Raw genomic sequence first — 22,387 nt, forward strand, 5'->3', positions numbered from 1 at the left:
CCCCCGTCATACAGAGAAGTGGAATGTTCCGATCTGTTCCAGAAAGAAAAGAATAGTGGAAAGAGTGAGATAGTAGGAAAAACGGAAAACATTCCCTCACTGTCTGTCTTTCTCCGAAGCTGCTAGACCTGACGAGCTTTCAGCTCAGGATGTAGCAGGTTCATCCAAGATCTTTTTTGAGAGACTGTATTTTTAATCCCTCTCTCTCTCTCTCTCTCTTACTTTCCTTCTTTTTTTTTCTTCAAAAAATTAGGTCACAGGGTGCAGATTCCTCTCAACAAGTCACAAAATCTTCCTCGTAGCAATAATAGCAGGAGAGAGAAAATATGATGAAGGAAGAGAAACAAAGTGTTCGACAAAATTAGTGAGAATGAGAGAAAAAATATGAAACACAAAGAATAACAGGCTAATAAATTAGCATTTATGTACGAGTTATGTACCTGTATTATTGTATGTTTTATGCTACACCCCTTTTAATGACTTAGCATTGGCTAATTAGCCAAAAGTACTTTTCATAACACTAAACAATATTTCTCTTAAATTTAAATAGGTATTATTAGCATTATTGATGCTAACCAAGCAACAAGTTGAGCCAATTTTGCTAGCAAGCTAAGCTACTGAGTCTGTAAAATGATATTGTGATAACAAATTGTTGTTTATAAGTATAAATTAAAGGATTAGCTATGCTAATTAGCAAAGAAGCCAGTCACATGAGTAACAGGAAATATACTATAAGCTAATTTATCCTTAAAATGTAATAAACATTACAACATTACATCACACAGTATTAGCATGACTGATGATGGCCCAAGCTAAGCTAAGAAGATGGAGCCTGTAAAAGGGTTGTTGTGACAGGCAGCAGTTTATTAGCTATGGATTAGCTAGGCTAGTCAGCAGAGAAGTGTGTTTCATGACTAGCAGTGAAGGATATGTAGACTAATTTATCCTCAAACTGTAATAAACCTAAGACATTACACAGCATTAGCATGATTGATGCCAACCAAACAACATCAAAATCAACTTAGCTTGCAAGCAAGCTAAATTGCCTATGCTTATTAGCAGAGTAGTAGTTTTGCAGGAAATATATAGTCTAATTTCACTTTAAACTGTAATAAAGGTTCAACTAATAAAGATACGACATTACACAAGAGAACATTAGCATGATTGATGCTAACTAAACCAGAAATTAAGTCCACTATGAGAGCAAACTAAGCAAAAATGATGAACATTGTCATGGTGAACAGTTTTTTAGCTAATGATTAGCTATGCTAGCTGTACGTGAAATATATTGGTTAAATTTTCCTAGTTACGGTTAGCTATAAAGCAAAAAGGTAAATATAAGTATTTAAATTTTACTCAAAATCCTCCATCATGATCCATGATGATATGCATTTTCAGAATGACCTACAGCAAATCCACTTTAATTAATCCCGAGATTAAGTTTTCTTACCATGCTAGCTGAACTTAGGTTACAGGCTAATCTAAGCAACAGCTAGTTTTCTAGGAGAAATGAAGGAACCAGCACTGAAAGTTACTATTAAGATGAACTGTATAGGCATAATTTTTTAGAAACAACATGCTAGATGAAGAAAGGATAATTGTGACGAAATCTATATTTTAATTCATATTCACATGCTCAATTTTAGCCGTATGACCATCAGATGGAACGTCGCTCCTGCTATAGCCTGAATTTGAAATCAGAGTACTTACCCGGTGCTCGTGAGTAGATGGCGAGGGAGCCGCTGACCAGGCCGACGTACAGAAACGGACTCTTATACGCTAAACACGTCACGGCGGCTTTATCTGGCATGAAGAAGTGCTGCAGTCGGACCTTCTTGGATCGCTGACTGCTCTTGTAGACGGAAATGCTGGAAAACAGAGACAAGTCTGAGGACTAACTGCTTTTATCGCTATTGTAATTGCAAATGTTATCGTATATGATCATTTATTTAATAACATAATAAAGTTTTGCTAAGTTATTAGCTAGGTTTCTAGCGAAACCTAGGTTTCTATGGCTCCTAGTTTTGATTACACATAAAATGTTCAGCTAATGTTAGAAAGCTTAGCTAGCTACTCAGTGTCGCTTAGCTACTACTAAGTTAACGTAGCTAAAGAAGCTAGATATCATAGATAATATTGCTAGAAACAGACGTCATGCTCACCACTACGCAGTCTATAAGTGAAAATGAAAGCTAGTGGTGAAACGTTGTGATTGGCTGATCAAATGCAACTTAAGCCCCGCCCCTGACTGACCCAGTGACACCAGCATGTGAAAAATCAGGATGTTTTACTCAATCTGATGTTACAGGAATTACAGGGCGTACCTGCCCTCCTCCATCCCTACACACACGGTGGGTGTGTTGCAGCTCCGAGGCTCAGGGTTTCCCTCGCCATCCTCCAGGGGTTCATCCACAGGTACATAGGTCATGCAGAGGATCCGCGACTCCACGTTGAAACACTCAGTCACCTTCGGGCTGGAGTTCTGCATGGCCACTACGGCGATCTGAGCCATCTGATTGGTGCAGCTGGCCACCTAAACACAATCAAGCAAAAACAAACAATAACATCAACAAGTACGGTGTTTCGTATTTGTTCACCGAAACCCAAAGCCACTGTAAAATTAATAAGATGTGTTTATTATTTAATCCCTTGCAGGTAATAACTTTTGGTGCACAGATGAACAAAATGACAAAATCATTACTGTAAATGAACAGAGGCAACCCGCACAAACCAATCGGATTTAAAATAAAATATTCATCCTCAGATTTCTACTGAATATACAGAAAATAAAACTGTATGTACATGTATATGAACTGAGTATAAAAGAACAGAAAGAGCCAAGGTAAGAGTGGCTGCACCACATGATGTTTGGTCGCACCATATGATATTTTTCAATTCATTCAAATGTAACAGGTACAGAATTTTACCTCCCGAAGCAAAACAGGACTTCATATTACTTAAGTCCATAATAAAACAATTTACAGATATGAGATTTAATTTTCATTGTTTTCTTGAGGTCGTACCACATGACAGCCATGAGAAGAGGTAAGAGCGGCATCTTTCAGTGAAATTAAATGTGATTATGTCCCTTCTTCACATTTTTTTTTAGTAACCAGACTTTAAAATGCTAGAACTTAAGAAACGTGCAAAAGAGAAAGTTCAGGAAAGTCTGTAGTTTCCAGAACTATATATAGAAGAAAATGTCAGACTTGGAGCATGAGAAGGGTTTCCCCAGGCCACCACACGGACGTTACAGTGTGAGGTGTTCCCACGTTTTTATTAGAAAAAGGAAGCTTTTTATTTTGAAGCTGCACTTACCCAAACACAGCCGTGTCCCACCGCCGGCACGTCTGCCGTGCTCTCGCTGTTAACGTGGGGCTCTGGGTTATGGACCGCACACTCCACCTGACACACACACACACACATTTCAACACTGAGTGAATTAGCAGCTCAAGTTAAGTAGAGTTCCTTGCCAAGAACACCGCTTGTAACACCATGCTTCAAAAACTAATGCAACTTTTCATCAATTATTCATGTAAAGAATAAAACACCAAGTTGTGCTATTACTTGAAAATAATCAACAACGGGGTGGTGTGATAAAGCAGTGTTACTGTTACCACCCCAAACTTGATGATTTTCCTACAACAGCACGTCCTGAAGTGTTTTATTCCTCTTATACCACAGTAACCTGCCAACAATTACAATCTTCTATTATTAAAAAATGATCCATTATAATTTTTATCCGATTATAGATACATTTAATGTGGTGGAACGTCAGTGAAACAAGTCAGTTCCTGTTCTAGCAGCTATAAACAGTCGTTCCTTCACCAGCCTCTTGAAGTTAATAAGCAGCTTGTCTTGTTACCGAGAAACTCCTCTGTCCTGAAGATATCGGAAACCTTAAAGTTAGAGCTTTACCTCTGACTCTTACAAAGCGCTGAAACTGGAGACTCCTTCCATAAATGTTAAAAATAAAAAATCTGCATACAAGTCCCTGTGAATGAGCTGTTGCTATAGAAACGATAACGTATTAAGGAGTGCATTAATATAAACCTGCACTGCTGTCCGAGCTGCTGTTATAGAAAATTAATCAACACCTTCTGACCAATCAGAATCCAGAATTCAGCAGCACAGTGATATAAAAGTACTGATTACTCACCTTAAACTCCTGTAGTCTGGACATGACCACAGGCATGTGCTTCAGCAACAGTGGATGTTTCTGCTTCTTAATCTGATTCCCATCATCATCAGCGATGAACCAGCCCTGTATGTTATGCTCCTCTGTCACACACACACACACACACACACACACACACACACAAGCAGTGGTTAAAGATGATCATGGCACTCTGACCTTTTCAAGCAGGTATGTAGTGATATGGAGTGGTATGAGGTAATATCTGAAACAGTTATACCATTAATGTCCAGGCCTTCCATCTCTTAAAATATTCCCATTTTTAAAACCCGTATTTCTTTCTCAAGCTCCAGTTCTTCATTTACTGCATCAGTGGCTTAGCTTGAATGCCAAAATTCACATACAGTACTGTGTAAAAGTCTTGGCACCCTATATATATATTTTTTTTTTAGTACAAACTTTGTTATAGATTTTTATTTTATGACTTTTACATTATTGATTCAGTACAAAAACATTTTAGATTCCAAACATTAGTTTTCCAGCCCAAAATTAAATGTTCCAGAAAAATGTTTGTATGTCAGTAAAGAAAGCAGCAGATTCCATAAGAGACACTTTTCAGATAAAAACATAATGAAGGCTGCTGGGTTTCGCTGCAGAAATAAGAAGCGAGTCGACAATCAAAGTCTCCAGAAGAACTGTGGCTGCTTCTGCAAGATGCTCAGTAACACTTACAGCTCATTTCCTTATAAAACTGCACACACTGCACCTCAGATACTATTTATTTATTTATTTTTTAAAGTGAAGGATTGTCACACCAAATATTGACTTTGTTTCATTTATTACTGTTTAGTGCTCTTTATAGTATTTTATTTAATGTAGAAACATTTAATTTCATTATTTTTGAAGGAATCTTTGCTCTACAGCATTTCTTTGCATGTGCTAAGACTTTTGCACAGTACTACATATACATATATATATATATATATATATATAGGAGAGAGAGAGAGACAGAGAGAGATAGAAAACACATTCTGAACCTTGCTAGCATATGGTGATTTCCCGGGTGGAACATGTAACTCTAACAAATATATTTTAAACAATAATGGTGCATGTAAATCATATAGTGGGCAAAAAATTGCTGAACAGCACAAACGACAACAGGAACAGTTGCTACGTGCCCATAGAGCTAGCCTGCACCTTCAGGAGTTGCTAGCTGTTGTATGATAGGAAAGAAATAACTAAATTGGGATGATTCAATCATTTCTTTGACTGAATCATCTTAAGTATTTGTAGATGTCCACAAGTCATTCACATATGCTGCGTCCCAATTCACCCACTTATACTATGCACTAAACTTAAGCACTCTTTTAGTGAAGAAAAAGTAAATACTTTTGAGTGTGTAGGAAACTAACACGTCATGTAAAGGAAGAAAAATGTTGTTGCCTAGTTACACACACTGTCATCGTAAACAAACTCCTCGTTGCATTTCAGCTTTTCTTCATTCATTATTCCTTATATAATTTATACCATATTATTTAATTTACAATTCCTTTGATAGTAGACCATCTGGGTACCTTTGGGATTCTCATTTCAACACACCACGATTTGGGACACACTCATTCTGATCTCTGAAACTATTTAGGACAGATAGTAGGTGAATATGTTAGCTAGTTTTAGTTTTGTAGCTAGCTAGTTGGGCCTCTGAAGTTTTAGATATCATGACTGAAGTGGCTGCAGTTTCTCGTTCTTAATTTATCTCCCTTTTGTCTGGAACAGGAAGCCACCGGTAGCAGGTGGTTTTATGGTAAAGCAAAAAATATAAGCTAGCATTACATCACCACTGGGAGAGTAAAACATCATCCTATTGTCTTTAGACACAGCAGCTTTGGCCAGCACTGTGCACAGGGATTTGAACACAGCAGCTGTGTGAAATAATCATAATTCTTTTGAAGGAAAACAAAGACAGGAAGTCAGGGAGAGAGGCAGGAGACTCGTACCGAGAGCCAGCTTGGCCATCTGCAGGTTGCTGATCCACGCCTGCTTGATAGACGGGCTCAGGGTGTTGAAGACGGCCGTGAAGAACGTGGGTCGACCCGATCTGCGGCAAGAACATGACAGACATGATCGGGTCAGGAGGTAAACCAGAGCTGATCCATTCAGAGGTTTTACACAGTTTGAGGGTTTGAAACATGTTCATTAATATTAACATGCTCATTAACATATGATTTATTTAATCTGATATTTGCTTAATGCATAACATACGACTCGTAAGTCTGCTCTGTTCGAGGAAACAAAAACTGGCAGAACCAAAAGTCAGTCAGCGAATCAGACATTTCCTGTTTTTCTGCCATCCAGCAGGACCTGATGTAATACCTTAGAGGCAATATGTGACACCTGATCTATATCCTGTTTAGCCCGACAACAGGAATTAGAGAGACAGAGACATGATAGAGATAAATACACCTGAAACATGATACGAGTTTGTGTTTTAATTTAGAAAGGAATAAGCGCTTCATTAGGGTGCAGAAAAGATTCCTGTGGAATCCCAAAACACAAATCACTTCCAAAATGAGCAGCGTGGGAGATGAGTGAGTGTGAGATGATGTGTATGACAGTCACAGCTGCAAACCCTACACACACACACACACACACACACGGTCTCAGCACTGATAAGTGGATTAGGTGTACCATACAAAACATATTACAGTCCTAGATAAACTACAAAGAGTGCACTATTGAGGCCACCACTCCTGTAGCACTTACAGGTGTGTGTGTGTGTGTGTGTGTGTATACTTGTCTTGTTTTCCAGGTAACTGCAGTTGGATGCGACAGCGATCAGCAGCTCTAATCTCCTCCTCTTTCTTTAGGATAAGACGCTGAAGACCTGAGATCCAGTCCTGAGCTACTGTCCCATTCACGTTCTACACACACACACACACACACACACACACACACGCGCACACACAAAGAGAGACTACTGTAAAACAGGAACTAACTTGTTTCACAAACATTCCACAACATTAAATGTAAGTATAAATGGATTGAAACGTATTATCTTTCATGTTTTCCACAAATAAAACATTAAATTGTTGGCAAATGGCTGTGATACAAGAGGAATAAAACACTTCAGGGCATGCTTACAGAACAGACAGTAACTTGGCTTCATCACTGATTATTTTCCTACAAAATGTCTCCAGGTGTTTTATTCCTTATATTACTTAAATGAGAGATGATAAACACACAGTGTGACGGATCTCTGACCTGGTAGTTGCCCTTGAGGCTGCTGATCATGGTGGAGATTTGATTGACAAGGCCCAGGTCATGGATCAGGTTCTGCAGGTCCTGGTAAAGCTGACCCGGACCCACGTACAACTTATCTGTCAATAAGACACACACTCGATTAAAGGTGCAATCTCTGATTTAAGAAACATTTCTAAAGATACGAACTGTATTAAAGGTTCATTCTGTAACTTTAGCGTGATCTAGAGTCTGGATTAAAGGCTATATCGGGGATTTTAGTTTAAAGTTTAAGTTTAAAAACAAAACAAAACAACACAAAAATGACAATGGGGTTTGAAGTATGATGGATTAAAGGCACTATAAGTGAACATCAAAGATACACAGTACACATTAGCCTACGATGTGGATTAAAGGTTCAGTATGCGAATTATGAAGTGTCTTTTAAAGGCCCAATTTATTATTTTCCTATAAGAATATTTTAATAATGTGGATTAATGTCTCAGTATTTAATTTAAATTGTAGTAAAGAAGGCGTGGCCTTGGTGTTGTCATTCTCAGTGAAGGAGGTGTGGCCTCTGTGCCTGTTAGTCACTTTAAGGAGGTGTGGCCTTCTGTTTCTGTCAGTCTCAGTGAAAGAGGTGTGGCTTTGCCTGTCAGTCTTGGTGAGGGAGTCGTGAGCTCCGTGTCTGGGCGGGGCCTCTGTTTTAGTCTCGCTGAAGGAGGCGTGGCCTCTGTTTTAGTCTCGCTGAAGGCGGCGTGGCCTCCGTGTCAGTCTCAGTGAAGGAGGAGTGGCCTCCGTTTCAGTCTCACTGAAGGAGGCGTGGCCTCTGTGTCAGTCTCAGTGAAGGAGGAGTGGCCTCAGTTTCAGTCTCACTGAAGGAGGTGTGGCCTCTGCGTCAGACTCGCTGAAGGAGGCGTGGCCTCTGTACCTGTCAATCTCAGTCAAGATGATGTGACCTCTGTGTCAGTTCCAGTGAAGGAGGCGTGGCCTCTGTCAGTCTTGCTGAAAGAGGCGTGGCCTCTGTGTCGATCAGTTGTATAATATATATAGCATTAATATTAGTGCTGTGTAATAAAGACAGATCTGTTTCAGTCTCAGGATTTTTGAAAGAAAGCATGATGGGTTAAAGTTGTGCCGATTTGTTCTGAGATAAAGAGCAGCTCTGTGTGATGTGGGCGTGTCTGCAACAGAAGGACATCTTTTGTTTCTGACTGAACGATGGTAAATATTCTCACGCTCAGTTTTGCAACGTGCACGTGTGTGGCCATTTTGGAGACAAATGGTCTAAACACCCACACTGCTTGGACACATCTCACTGCACAATAGTGTAAATCTGACTCTGGCACTGTGTGTGTGTGTGTGTGTGTGTGTGAATAAAACACTGTGTGCTATTTAAAGGTGTCTACACAGCGTTTCTCCTTGCTTACTAAATCAATAGCTCTCCATTGCACTGGGACAGACACTGATGTGCTAGGTGCAGTGCTAGCTTAAAGTGTGTGTGTGTGTGTGTGTGTGTGTAATTTTTATTTCTATAGAAATTTTCCTGTAAATTTCCATTGTGCTTTAGTTTGCCGGGAGAATTTTTGTGATTTTATTTTCATGTTTTTATTTCAGCATCATATTTTTTTTTTGTTTCGTTTATACTACAGCGCTGTCGAATTCTCTGATTGGTCAGATGTTGATTAATTTTCCATAACAGCAGCTCTGACAGTAGTGCAGCTGCAAACAACATGTTTTAAAAATGGATTTAAAAATTTAAAGAAGTTTCTTTAACCTTTATGGAAGGAGTCTCCAGTGTCAGCGCTTTGTAACAGCTGTAACGTTACCTTGTAAGTTTTCCAACATCTTCAGGACAGAAGAGTTTACGCTTTGCTTTCTTTTGTTTTATTATCTTCCAGAGACAGAGAAAAAAAGAGGCTGGTGAGGGAATGACTGTTTATAGCTGCTATAACTTAAGTGTGAACAGTAACTATCTTGTTTCACTGACATTGCCCAACATTAAATATAACTATAAATGGATAAAATGTCTCTCAGTCTGTCTCTCTGTCTGTCTCTCTGTCTGTCTCTCTGTCTGTCTCTCTGTCTGTCTCTCTGTCTGTCTCTCTGTCTGTCTCTCTGTCTGTCTCTCTCATGCACACAGCTCTATTCCCTAGCAAGAAGGATTAAGAGAGAGAGAGAGAGATGGAGGGAGACAGAGGGACAGAAGGAGGAATTTGGCAGAGGGATGAAGGCCAGATCTCCTTCCAGACCTGCTCCAGTTTTAGACCCAGTTCACAAAGGCTGTGTGTTTTATCGGAACTGTGGAGACGGCTCAGTGTTCGGCCTCGTTTAAAACTCGACACGGAGCTCTGACTTTCGGTGACGTCTCTGCGCTGGAGGTGAACGCAGTCTCAGTGTTAATAATAACTCAGCACGCTGAAACCACAGACAGGTCAAGGCCTAGATTTCTCACAACTCCATCGCATATCAGACTCTCACACTTTACTGACTCAGAGCCAGAACTAACTCAGGGAACTAGTGATTCTTTTTAAGAACCGGCCCAAGTTTCCATCAAGTCAAGTGTGAAGTGAAGACATTGCTGACATTTCTGCTTCACTCTTTAATACATCTCTTTCTCTCTCTCGCCATCTCTCTTTCTCTTCCCAGTCTCTACGTCTGCCTCTCAGACTATCTCTCCCTCGCTTCTTTCCTTGTCTCTATCGCTCTCCCTGGCTCTCTCCCTACTCTCTTGCTCTGTCTAACCATATCTCTCTCTCTCACTCCCTCTCTGTCATTCCCCCTCACTCCCCAATCCCCCCATCCCCCCAAATTATGTCATTATTTGGAACGACACCATTTTTCCCTCTTTCAATCCACGTTTTATTCTGGCTTTTAACACTGTCCCCAAACTAATCCCCAACATTTATAGCTTTTACTCAAATCTCTCATTCTTCCTGGGAGTTCTTGAGTTTGGGGTTTTGATGAGTTCCATACTTTATAAATAAAACTTGGCTCTAATGCTAAATTAAGAACAAAAGCCTGCAGATGTTAATGGTTAATGTGTCACTAAATAACGCTGCCAGTCACTCACTGCCCATGAACTAGTGTAACATTACACACAGCCTGGCTCGCAGTATCTCCTGTAACGTTAAATCCCCCTTCACACAGAACAAACAGACCTGCACTGAGATACAGTTACTGATCCTCTACAGCCTGTGAATGACTGCTGAAAACATTTAGCCTAAGTAAAAGCAGGATTCCTTTCATTGTGGAGGCAGAATCCCGACAGGGTCATATGTTTAACCTTAAGCGACTCGAATCAGATTTCAGGGAGTCAGATGATTAAATTCCTCAGCTGGTGGATAAATGTGAATAGACCATCTCTAGTCAGCGAGACCAGGCCAGCAGACAGTCGAGGAAATACTTAGAGCACAGAGGATGAAAAGACTTTATAGAATGCAGACACCGGGAACAATAATTTTAGTGAAAAAAGGCCCCAGAGAAAAGATGATATAAAGATCAGGACAGATCTGCATGACTCCTCCGTGCGAGTCTGTGCAGTCAATATAGTATACAATCCATTCAACAGCAGAGACGCTTATTTTCCTGGCTAGAATGTGCACTCTGGAAGGTTCCTCAGGAAAAGGGGTTAAGGGACTTACAGCAAACGGGTCTTATCTGGGATGATGGTACAACAAAGTTAAATCCTGATGTCATGTTCTTGTTATTGAAGTTCTTCTCTGACGAAATTCAGAAAGACAATCTGATTCTCATTTCCTTCGTGGGCCGAACTTAGTGTTTGATCCTGATTCCAAGCTTCCTTTCCACAGGTCTGGGTTCAAATTCAACAGCTCAAGCCCCATAATCTTCAATATAGCTTGCTCTCTTTCTGCCTATCTGTCTGTCTGTCTGACTCTCTCTCTCTCTCTGTCTGTCTGACTCTCTCTCTCTCTCTGTCTGTCTGACTCTCTCTCTCTCTCTCTGTCTGTCTGACTCTCTCTCTCTCTCTCTCTGTCTGTCTGTCTCTCTCTCTCTCTCTCACTCTCTCTCTCTGTGTCTGTCTGTCTGACTCTCTCTCTGTCTGTCTGATGCTCTCTCTCTCTCTCTCTCTGTCTCTCTGTCTGTCTCTCTCTCTCTGACAGACAGACAGTCAGACAGTCTCTCTCGATCTGTCTGTCTGTCTGTCTCTTTCTTTCTCTCTCTCTCTCTCTCCCCCATCACACTCTCTTTCTCTCTCTCTCTCTCTCTCTCTCTTTTTCCATCTCTCTCCCCCTCTGTCTCGGTCTCTCTCATCACTCTCTCCCTGTGTCTCTCTCTCTTTTCTCATCTCTTTCTCTCTCTGTCTCTCTTCTTCTCCATGTCTCTATGCCCCTGAACAAAACCACACCAAAGATCAGAGCTAAAACTCTAAGCCTTTGTCTTCACCAGTCATAATCATAACAATAATTTGTTTTCCTCCTACTGGTGTAGTGATACAATGCATTTAACATTTTAACCATTTAACTCCCTGAAAGTTAGACTATCATCTGATAATTTGGAATATGCTAGAGAGCAACACAAATTTTAAAATGTTGTTGAAAGCTATAAAACATACAAGAACGGAGCAGGACAGCTAACATTCCTGTGTCTTGTTTTTGCCATCGAAATGTTCAAAAAGCTCCATTTCTTGCATTGTTGATCTATCGTCTAATTCCAGCATACCGTTTAGTACCACTCAAAGATCTGCTTTCGCTCTTCCAGTCCATGCTGTTCTACCCGACAGTGTAGTGCCTCTTTATCACCACTGATTCTGCTAAAGCAATCTTCCTTTACTGCTTACTGCCACTGTACCAGTAGAGTCAGTGACTGCTAGAGTACACGTAGATGATACAACACAGCGGATGAAGAAATATATTAAATAAAATCTCTACAATTACATTGAAAAGTGTGACATGCTCCTGCATTTTGGGTGGAAGCCGGATAACAGCAGAAAATTTAGTAGATTCAAATTATTTAATCATTTAAGGCACTTTCTACCATTAACCAGTCTTGCCATATTAATACTGTTGATATTAATAATGTCTAATATCAAAATGATTAAAATAACACACACAAATAGGACGGAAATGACACTTTATTTTATAAAACCAGATCTACTCTTCTTTCTCTCCTCCTGCAGTAAAACCTCCTGCACTCCTTCAGCTCGATATCTCTGTGCTCAGAGTGTAGCCAGCTGGCCAGGAGCTTTTCAAACAGAAACGGGGAAAAAAACCCGTATAACCTGGATTGCTTAATCCTGTTTCTCACCATGGAAGCCGGCAGCCAGTAATCGTTTCACGTCTGCGGAGGTTAAACATGAGGAATCGTGACTTCATTAACTTTTTATGAACATCATTATAGCGCAATTACTGGGCAAAACAATGTTATCTGTCAGGTACGAAATCAGTGCTTCATGCGTGTTATGTTAACCACCACTAGGGCTGCGTGATAATCTAATTATGTCCCAAATATACTTTTCTGAGATATCATGGATATTTATTTATTTAACTACTTATTTATTTCACGTTTACAAACTGACTGGAAGTGGCTGATTTGATGTTAAAATTTTTCCCCATTCAGTGTTAAGTATTTTTAAAAATTTTAAGTAAAAATGTTTTTATATTTAAATATAAAAATAATAAAGTATAAAACATTAAAAAAGTAACAGTGCTGTATTGCTGGGAAATTGCTAGCAAGCCATATGTATCATAAGACTTATCATGTATCATGTATTATAGAAACACCCACCCTCAACCTGAAACGAATCATTTTCAGGGGCTTTCAAGCCTGAAATCCACACTAGCAGCTACTCCTCTGGCAGAGCATCACTGATTAGCAGAATGTTAACTGTTCAAGCTAAACTAGACAGCAGAGCAATAATGACTGGCAGAGCCAAAAACTGACTGCTAGACCAACAGCGATTCACAGAACGACTGGTAGAAGAGACTCGGCTGGTTGAGAACACTGATTAGTACAGCAACTTAAATTTTTAAAGGAGCTGACAGTGGTATGAAGAATGAGGCAGAATAATGGGTTAGTGGGTCAGAAGCAGAGAACGCCAGGAGGATAGATCAGATCTCATTTCCTGTTGGAGGCTCAGAGTGAACACTTTGAAATATGTACAGCAAATTCACACCAATTCTGTGGAACAGGAGCCACATACACCACAGACACCATATACACCACAGACTCCACAGACACCACAGACACCACAGACTCCACAGACTCCACAGACTCCACAGACACCACAGACTCCACAGACTCCACAGACTCCACAGACTCCACAGACACCATATACTCCACAGACACCACATACTCCACATACTCCACAGACACCACAGACACCACAGACTCCACAGACACACCCTGGTGCTACAATCCTTATAAAGACCGAGTGCAACCTTTTCAATTCACATTTACTCTCACGTATGATCTGAGGTACGTACGCATCTGTCAGAGCTCACGAAGCAACAGTGGTAGAGCAGGAAGAATAAAATCAGCAGGATACACTTCTACACAATCAGGATTGTGAGTTTCATTCACCTGTGAACCGTTCTCTGTAGAGCTGCACCACAATGCAAATGACCAAAAACCACAGATCTGAATTTATTTTGGAGCTGCATATGTTCAGTTCATAACAACAAAATAAAATGTTCTGTATACGCAGTATCATATCTCTCAGAATCTCACTCCGCAGAATACCGTGTAAGTATTGAATCATTTCTAGCAGTGTGGCTCTTACTATAACCTGCCTGTGCAGCCACCACGATAACGCTAATTAAATATTTTTGATATGACCATGTACGTGTTTAATGACTTACTTGGCTTGGCATTGATGACCACCTTCTCTCCGGAGTGAGGGGCGGGGAAAGGGGCGGAGTCTCCCATCTCCTCCGAGGAGCCGAACTCCACCAGCTCCACCAGGCTGAGAGGAACGCTCCACTTTAACAGGAAGCGCTGGCCAGAAGGAACGACGGCACCTCCACCATCCTGAGGAGAGCTGGAGGAGGAAGCCAGGGATGGAGACGAGGAAAAGAGAGGGAAAAATAAATAAATAAATAAATAAATAAACAAACATAGCTTAAATAAAGCCGTGTACAAAGCAGGTCAGTAGATAATTCTCAGTAGTGAATGTTTATTACACAGGAACACTTTAAAATATTTTATTACAAACTTAGCTTTGTGTTTTTTTTGTTTTTTTTTATTTTCATGTTTAGATTTTTTTCCCCCAATGTCTGTTTAGATTTCATTCTCAGGCCCAGTGTTTGTGCTGAATATTGTGCTAAATTGCCTACTTAATTATGCCTACTGACATTAATCCTGAAGTGTTTTATTATTAATTTTATTATTAGTAGCAGTATTAGTAGTAGTAATGGTAGTAGTAGTAGTAGTAGTGTAAATGTGTGTGTGTATGTGCGTGTGTACCGTAGGTTGGGCGTGGCACACATGAGCACATCATTAAGCAGGAAAAGTCGTCGCTCTTTGGTCTTTATGATCTCTCCTCGCTCGTTGTACACCGTCTCCACCACATCGTCCGAGCGGATCAGGTACCTGCTACCGACACTCAGGAGCTGAAAAAAAAAAATCAGTAATTACGCCCAGGCATACGTCCTTACCATTAGAATTTAACAACAATTTAAAAGATAATAAATATGTATTTCGGTAGCACATTTTATATATTAGACATGCCGATGGATTTGGATTACACTGTACACAGCAACTACAATGAAAAACTAATCTAGTAAGTAATTATATTTTTTAAAAAATCTAAATTTTGTGTTACAATAAAATTAAAATTCTTGTTTGAAAACCAAAATAGAAAAAGGAAAAGATTTTTTAAAATGTTTATTGTGTTTTTCTTATTATTGCCTACATTAATTGACCGGCTGACTATTTAACTAATCAAGTAATTAATTATTTAATTAATTTGTGTAATGTGCTTTTTTTTCCCCCTCAGCTGCTCTCGTTAGGGGTCGCCACAGTGGATCATTGGACCGCATATTTGATTTGGCCCAGTTTTTATGCCAGATGCCCTTCCAGACGTAACCCTCCCCAATTGGCTCCAGGCTTGGGGCTGGCACTTCGAGTGCACTGTGGGAAGTGGGAATTGAACCCGGGCCACAGTGGTGAGAGCCAAGGCCTAACCACTAGTCCTCCAGGGACCCCAATTTGCTTAACGTAATAAAAATTTTACATTTTATTCAATTTAAAATGAATAAATTGGCCAATTACTAAGCTAAATAATGCAACAGTAAAGAAAAGAATTTAAACGTATTTGCTATATTTTTTTTCATAACCCAGTATTTTCAATTATTTAGAGTTTTTAAATAAAGTAAAAATACTGAGTTATGAAAAAATCTATTTTTATAGGATTCAGGTGATAATACAGTTCTTATTCGAGGTTATTTGTCATGGTTTTTTAATTGGTTGTGTGTCTGTACCTTGTTGAGGTAGCGCTCGTTCATGGCCTTGGCGATGTGGCGGATCTCACAGCGCTGATCTGCTTCTCTCTTCCTCTCGTTCAGCTTCTCAGACAGAGTCTCCAACTCGGTCAGGGCCATCTGTAGGGGCAAACGGTCAGCGTGGCCCACCGGCGTGTTCTTCAGCATGTCCTGCATGAGTGCACATACACACACACAGACACGTGCACACACGCGCACACACACACACACACACACACACGCACACACGCACACTTAGATGAGATCCAAAATGAACATCAGGTCAGTGTCACTGTGTAAGTTATACCTTATTGGGAGGAAATCGGAACTGTAACTAAAGGTTTTGTTTCCTTGTGTGTGTGTGTGTGTGTGTGTGTGTGTGTGTGTGTGTGTGTGTGTGTGTGTGTGTGTAAAGTAAGGAATGTGCTCCACCTGCTGGACATTACTAAACCACACAACAAGAAGAGATAACATTAACATACGTGTAAAATGTTAACGTTAACTGCTAAGGGCAGTTCTTAATTTCTCTCACGCTGCTTCTCTCACTCTGTTTCTCTCACTTTCTTTGTTTGACTTCTCTGAATTTGCTCTAGTTTTTTTTAAATGAAATCTAGATGAGGAAGTGAGTGAACATGACCTTACACATAAATAGATAGTCAGAAAATAGAAACAGACAGATGGATAGATTTAGAGAGAGATAAATAGACACAAAGCAGCCATGCATGAAGCTAGGTAGACAGATAGATAGACAGCTTTATGCACAAACAGATAGATTAAGAGGGACATAGACAGACACAAAGCAGACATGCATGAAGATAAGATACATAGACAGACAGACAGACAGAAAGACAGATATAGAGACTGACAGATAGACAGACAGAATGATACACATAAAACCATATAACAGAGACGTAGACAGACATGCACGTAGATGCTTTATATAGATAGACAGACAGACAGACAGAAAAAACAGACAGAGATATAAGACAGATAAGACTGACAGGTAGACAGATGTAGAAACAGATGGATAAATATATAATGACAGACAGACAGACCTAACAGTAAAGACTACTTTTCTGTATTTGTGATTTTTATCTGGTTTCCAAGGTGACCGTGATGGTCAGAAATTGGCGAGATGTTTGGAGACGACTGCATGTTAAAATGAAAATCATTATTACCGAGTAGAACGCGATGCTAGCGGCGTGAATAGGGACACTTCTGCTCCGCCACCACCACCAAGTCACCACCCTTTTCTTACTAAAACTCTGCCTCAAATACTTTTAAAATCTACTTCCAACAGGAAGAAACCTATTGAAGAAAAACTATTTTTGACCTTGCTGTGACCTTGAACCTGTTCAGATCGATTCCAAAATCTAATCAGTTCGTCTGCTGGTTAGAATGAAAACTGTACAGTGAAAGTGGAAGTTCTGTGAGTCTGTGAGTGTGTGTGTGTGTGTGTGTGTGTTACCTGCAGGAGCAGAATGAACTGTGGGAATCTTTGGATGGGTTTCATCATGAGGCCGTAGAGCGTGACGTGATCTCGACTGCACTCCTGACGTTGCTGTAAAACATACATCATTAAAAAACATCCTTATTTATAACTGTTTATAATAATATGATTTTAATAACACATTTTTTTCTGTAATATGAAATACATTCCCTTTATATTACATATGACCGCTATTACACTTTGATCAGTGTTTATTATTGCATGACCATATACAGTGTTAAGAAAAAAGAAAAGTGTGTAACTGACCTTGAGGAAGTCGAGGAAGCAGGGTTTGGACGCGCAAGCCTTCCTCACCACCGCCATGGCCGTACTGAAGTTATTCACATACTCACTGTACGCATCCAGAACCATGGATTTAGAGAACTGAGAGATGGAGAGACGAAGTGGAGACATTTTAATAATCTGACAATTATCCTATGCTTGTAAATCAATGTAGGTGTTCATAAAGGTTAAAAAAAAAAAACGTGTAATTGTTGATATGGTGAGGTTTTCTATAAGGAGGTGTTTATGGAAGGAGTCTCCGGTGCCAGCGCTTTGTAAGTGTCAGAGGTAAAGCTTCAGCTTTACAAGGAGTTTATACTTTGCGGTTTCTCGGTAACATGAAAAGCTGCATGTGTTTTTGTCTTATTATCTTCAAGGGAAAGTAAAAAAGAGTGAAGGAACGACTGTTTATAGCTGCTGTAACGTCAGTGAGAACAGGAACTAATGTGTTTTCACACACATTCCACAACATTAAATGTAACTATAACCGGATAAAAAGTACACTGTCATTCAATATAAATAAAAAAAGTTGTTATTGTTGGCAAATTGCTATAGTATAAGAGAAACAAAACACCTGTTTTATTTATAATGTGCTGTTATAGGAAAATAATAAATAGCTATGGGGTGGTTACAGTAACTCCACTTCATCACAGCACCACATTGTTGATTATTTTCCTATAACAGCATATCCTTCATCTGTTTTATTCCTCACATAACAAATACAGAATAATACAGAATAATACAGGAAAACAGAGTCAATCCAAAAATCTATTTTTATCTTCTCTTTACTCATACATCATCTTCTCCACTTCTTTCGCTGCTCAGTTTCTGGAATTTTCATCAAGGTTTTTAAAGTGCAAGTTCAGCACCATGTGGATGGAAACTCCATTAATGCGCCTTTTAAATTGAGATTTTCTCTTATAAACATTTTTTCCAGGACTCACAGAGGCGACGAACACGTCCCCGATGGTCTGGAGCTGGTCCCAGTCTGCCACACGGCTGGCCAGGGCGATCTGGAACATGGCGTGGCACTGCAGGATCTCCCTCACTCGGTAAAACACCACCTTACACTTCCTCTCGCTCAGCAGCCGAGGCTCGAGCTCCTGCAGTGGCTTCTCATAGTGCTGCACAGGAAACATAAAAAAGTACAAAACACGTTATAGTTGACTAACAACTTTTTATTTAATTAGTCATCAAAACTAATTTAGCTAATGTTTTAATGCTCAAGAATTCACTGAGATTAGAAATGACAAATTAATGTTTCAGAAATGCCCAGTTTCAAAAATCAGTCTTAGTGAAGAAGGCGTGGACTTTGTGTGTGTGTGTGTCAGTCTTAGTGAAGGAGGCGTGGCCATTGTGTGTCAGTCTTAGTGAAGGAGGCGTGGCCACTGTGTGTGTGTCAGTCTTAGTGAAGGAGGCGTGGCCACTGTGTGTGTGTCAGTCTTAGTGAAGGAGGCGTGGCCATTGTGTGTGTCAGTCTTAGTGAAGGAGGCGTGGCCTTTGTGTATGTGTGTCAGTCTTAGTGAAGGAGGCATGGCCTTTGTGTGTGTCAGTCTTAGTGAAGGAGGCGTGGCCATTGTGTGTCAGTCTTAGTAAAGGAGGCGTGGCCATTATGTGTGTGTGCGTCAGTCTTAGTGAAGGAGGCGTGGCCACTGTGTGTGTGTCAGTCTTAGTGAAGGAGGCGTGGCCTTTGTGTGTGTCAGTCTTAGTGAAGGAGGCGTGGCCATTGTGTGTCAGTCTTAGTGAAGGAGGCGTGGCCACTGTGTGTGTGTCAGTCTTAGTGACGGAGGCGTGGACTTTGTGTGTGTGTCAGTCTTAGTGAAGGAGGCGTGGCCATTGTGTGTGTCAGTCTTAGTGAAGGAGGCGTGGCCTTTGTGTATGTGTGTCAGTCTTAGTGAAGGAGGCGTGGCCTTTGTGTGTGTGTGTGTGTGTGTGTCAGTCTTAGTGAAGGAGACATGGCCATTGTGTGTCAGTCTTAGTAAAGGAGGCGTGGCCTTTGTGTGTGTACGTCAGTCTTAGTGAAGGAGGCGTGGCCACTGTGTGTGTGTCAGTCTTAGTGAAGGAGGCGTGGCCTTTGTGTGTGTGTGTCAGTCTTAGTGAAGGAGGCGTGGCCTTTGTGTTTGTCAGTCTTAGTGAAGGAGGCGTGGCCTTTGTGTTTGTCAGTCTTAGTGAAGGAGGCGTGGCCTTTGTGTTTGTCAGTCTTAGTGAAGGAGGCGTGGCCATTGTGTGTGTCAGTCTTAGTGAAGGAGGCATGGCCTTTGTGTGTGTCAGTCTTAGTGAAGGAGGTGTGGCCTTTGTGTGAGTCAGTCTTAGTGAAGGAGGCGTGGCCATTGTGTGTGTCAGTCTTAGTGAAGGAGGCGTGGCCTTTGTGTATGTCAGACTCACACACTAATGCCAATGCTACTGTTTTATATAATTTCCACTAAATAAGCACTGAATGTTCAGCAGCTAACACTTACACATACCTCTAATATTCTCTTCAGCGAGTCTAAATAATTCTTCTCACTCTCTAATATTGACTCCAGAATACATCTCCTCACCACCTGTTGATACACACACACACACACACACACACACACACAACATAAAATATTTCATTTACTTTAATGCCTAAAACAGGGTTTACACTGTACAATTTTGGTTAGATTTAGACACAATTTTTTAACTACTATATACAATGTATACAGACACTGAGGTACGATCGTAGTGTAGCTACTGTTGGGTGTTTTGCATGAAAAATCAATATCTTGGGGTTTTTGCTCACTAACCAAAAAAATTTGATTTAACTGAAAAATACCCATTACACTGAGTAATACTGAAATCATTTGATATATTTTCACATTGTAAATCTTGAATAAAATTTGTTTAAGGAGGCACCTCAGTGACATTAATTCATATAACAATTTATACCATATATACCACACACTATCTTTTTTATTGTTTATCAATGTGTATTACTGTTTCTGCTCATTATTAAAGATTGACAATTTGACAAATATAAAACTCTTTTTAACTTGGTGTCTGTTTTATTTTAGGCCTTATAAAATTATACTGGCGTGTGTTATTTTATAGGAATTTTCAACATCTTTAAATCATTATTTTAACATTATATAAAGTTGTAGTTTATCAAATTACCAACATTTAATTTTTATAGAACCTTTCTCAAACTCACAGTCATGTTGCAAAGCAAAAAATAGTAAATTAAATGTTAGTTGTGCCTATATTGAATGTTCAAGTGTGTGTGTGTGTGTGTGTGTGTGTGTGTATATGTGTGTATGTGTGTGTGTGTACCTGCTGTTGCGAGAGGCCCTCAGGGGCGGGGCCTAACACAGGTTCCACGTTTAAACACTCCACCTCGATGAAGAGCTCGGATGGCTCTTCCTCAAAACATGATGCCTTCCTCTCTAAAACACACAAAGGGTTAAAACAGATTTTAAAAAAGACCTACAGAGATTAGCTTTAACATTGACTTTTGGATTTTTGTGGATCTTAATGTGATGTTTTGAAATGAAGGGAAAAATGAATCAGAAATCAGTTGCTCAGGTCCTTATCAGCTTTTCTGTGCTGGCAGTTATTTAGTGCTTTATACAACTAACCAACATTAAAAAAAGTTCACCTAGATGGAACCAAACAGGACCAAGAGTGTTAAGTAACGAATGAAACACTTGTGGATGAGCTGTTATAGAAAACTAATCAGTGATGGAGTGGTGTGATGCTGCCCCCACGTTAATATGAAAAGAAATGCAGCTTGTCATGTTAAGAAGAAACAGGAAAGCGTAAGGGTACATGCAGAACTCCTACCGTGACCAAAAGATTTGGTTCGAATGAAGGACTTTCCCTTCTTCACCGCCGCTTTAGTTTTCTCCAGGCCGTCTTTGGTGCCGTGCTTGGCCGCCCTCACCAGCTTTTGCATCTGTTTCCATAGGAACAAACATGAGTCAGTCAAGCAATCTCATGTATATGATTTATTATTAATTCAGGGAGACTTTATGACTGGAATGATATTAATCCAGACTGTTGGGCCACTGCACAGCACACTTTAGCGTTCTCCTGCCACTTGGTTCCACTCATAAAACCTAATTAACAAGGCATTCATGAGTCTGAATAATATGAGAGCCAAAAGAGCTAATCTCCAGATGAACTTCAGAAGGTTTCTGAAGCTACAGAGAAAACAGTATGTCCATGTACAGAAATCCTGCATGTGAATTTGGGTGAAAGAAAGACAAGAATTAAAAATAAGTCTGAATTAGTCTTAGTGCGATAGTGATTAGTGTGATATAACGATTTAATCATCTCTAGATCTCTAGACAGTTTTACACTGCCACGATATCCAGGGATGTTTACTCTGATTATATCACCAGACTTGCTAACTTTTAAACATTTTGTGTAAGAACTCCACAATTTAACATTAGATTACACTAGTACCACATAAAAGTAAGCCAAAAGAGCAGTCTTCATTCCCCCTCCAATAAAAACAGCAGATGAACTAATTGGCATATTACTCTGGAATGACTGACATTTGTACAAGTGTTTTGAACTCTCTGATATTAACGTACACTGCCTGGAAGCCCCGCCCCCTCGTCCCTCTCTCACATGCTTAAATTAAATTGAAAAAGTTTTAAGTTCATTAATATGAAATAAAATCTGTCAGTGTATGCGCAACTTTTCTAATATGAAACAAGGATTTATTTAATGACAATTAACTATATTTATTACAAATGCAAAAACCTTTTTTTTTTGGTTTTAAAGATGTAATTCAAGCTGCTTAATTAATAACTCAGACACCAATTTGCTCACTTTCAA

The 22,387-nt window shown here is 39.9% G+C and overlaps 1 protein-coding gene across 4 annotated transcripts in view; it reads right to left on the minus strand.

Moving 5' to 3' along the window:
- arhgef10 (Rho guanine nucleotide exchange factor (GEF) 10) overlaps positions 1-22,387 on the minus strand; it is an 85,626-nt gene that overhangs the window by 26,970 nt on the left and 36,269 nt on the right. For all 4 annotated transcript variants that reach the window (XM_026944188.3, XM_026944187.3, XM_034308149.2 and 1 more), the window contains 16 exons: positions 21,386-21,497; positions 20,876-20,988; positions 20,050-20,127; positions 18,529-18,708; positions 17,570-17,686; positions 17,282-17,374; positions 15,814-15,984; positions 14,798-14,943; positions 14,194-14,372; positions 7,397-7,512; positions 6,929-7,056; positions 6,133-6,233; positions 4,160-4,281; positions 3,319-3,405; positions 2,325-2,533; positions 1,711-1,868 (listed from right to left, as the gene is read on the minus strand). In XM_026944188.3, coding sequence (XP_026799989.3) covers positions 1,711-1,868; positions 2,325-2,533; positions 3,319-3,405; positions 4,160-4,281; positions 6,133-6,233; positions 6,929-7,056; positions 7,397-7,512; positions 14,194-14,372; positions 14,798-14,943; positions 15,814-15,984; positions 17,282-17,374; positions 17,570-17,686; positions 18,529-18,708; positions 20,050-20,127; positions 20,876-20,988; positions 21,386-21,497 — 2,110 coding nt within the window. The remainder of the gene's footprint in view (positions 1-1,710; positions 1,869-2,324; positions 2,534-3,318; positions 3,406-4,159; positions 4,282-6,132; positions 6,234-6,928; positions 7,057-7,396; positions 7,513-14,193; positions 14,373-14,797; positions 14,944-15,813; positions 15,985-17,281; positions 17,375-17,569; positions 17,687-18,528; positions 18,709-20,049; positions 20,128-20,875; positions 20,989-21,385; positions 21,498-22,387) is intronic.

The sequence above is a fragment of the Pangasianodon hypophthalmus genome, chromosome 10, assembly GCF_027358585.1.
Source record: "Pangasianodon hypophthalmus isolate fPanHyp1 chromosome 10, fPanHyp1.pri, whole genome shotgun sequence".
Classification (NCBI taxonomy): Eukaryota; Metazoa; Chordata; class Actinopteri; order Siluriformes; family Pangasiidae; genus Pangasianodon; species Pangasianodon hypophthalmus.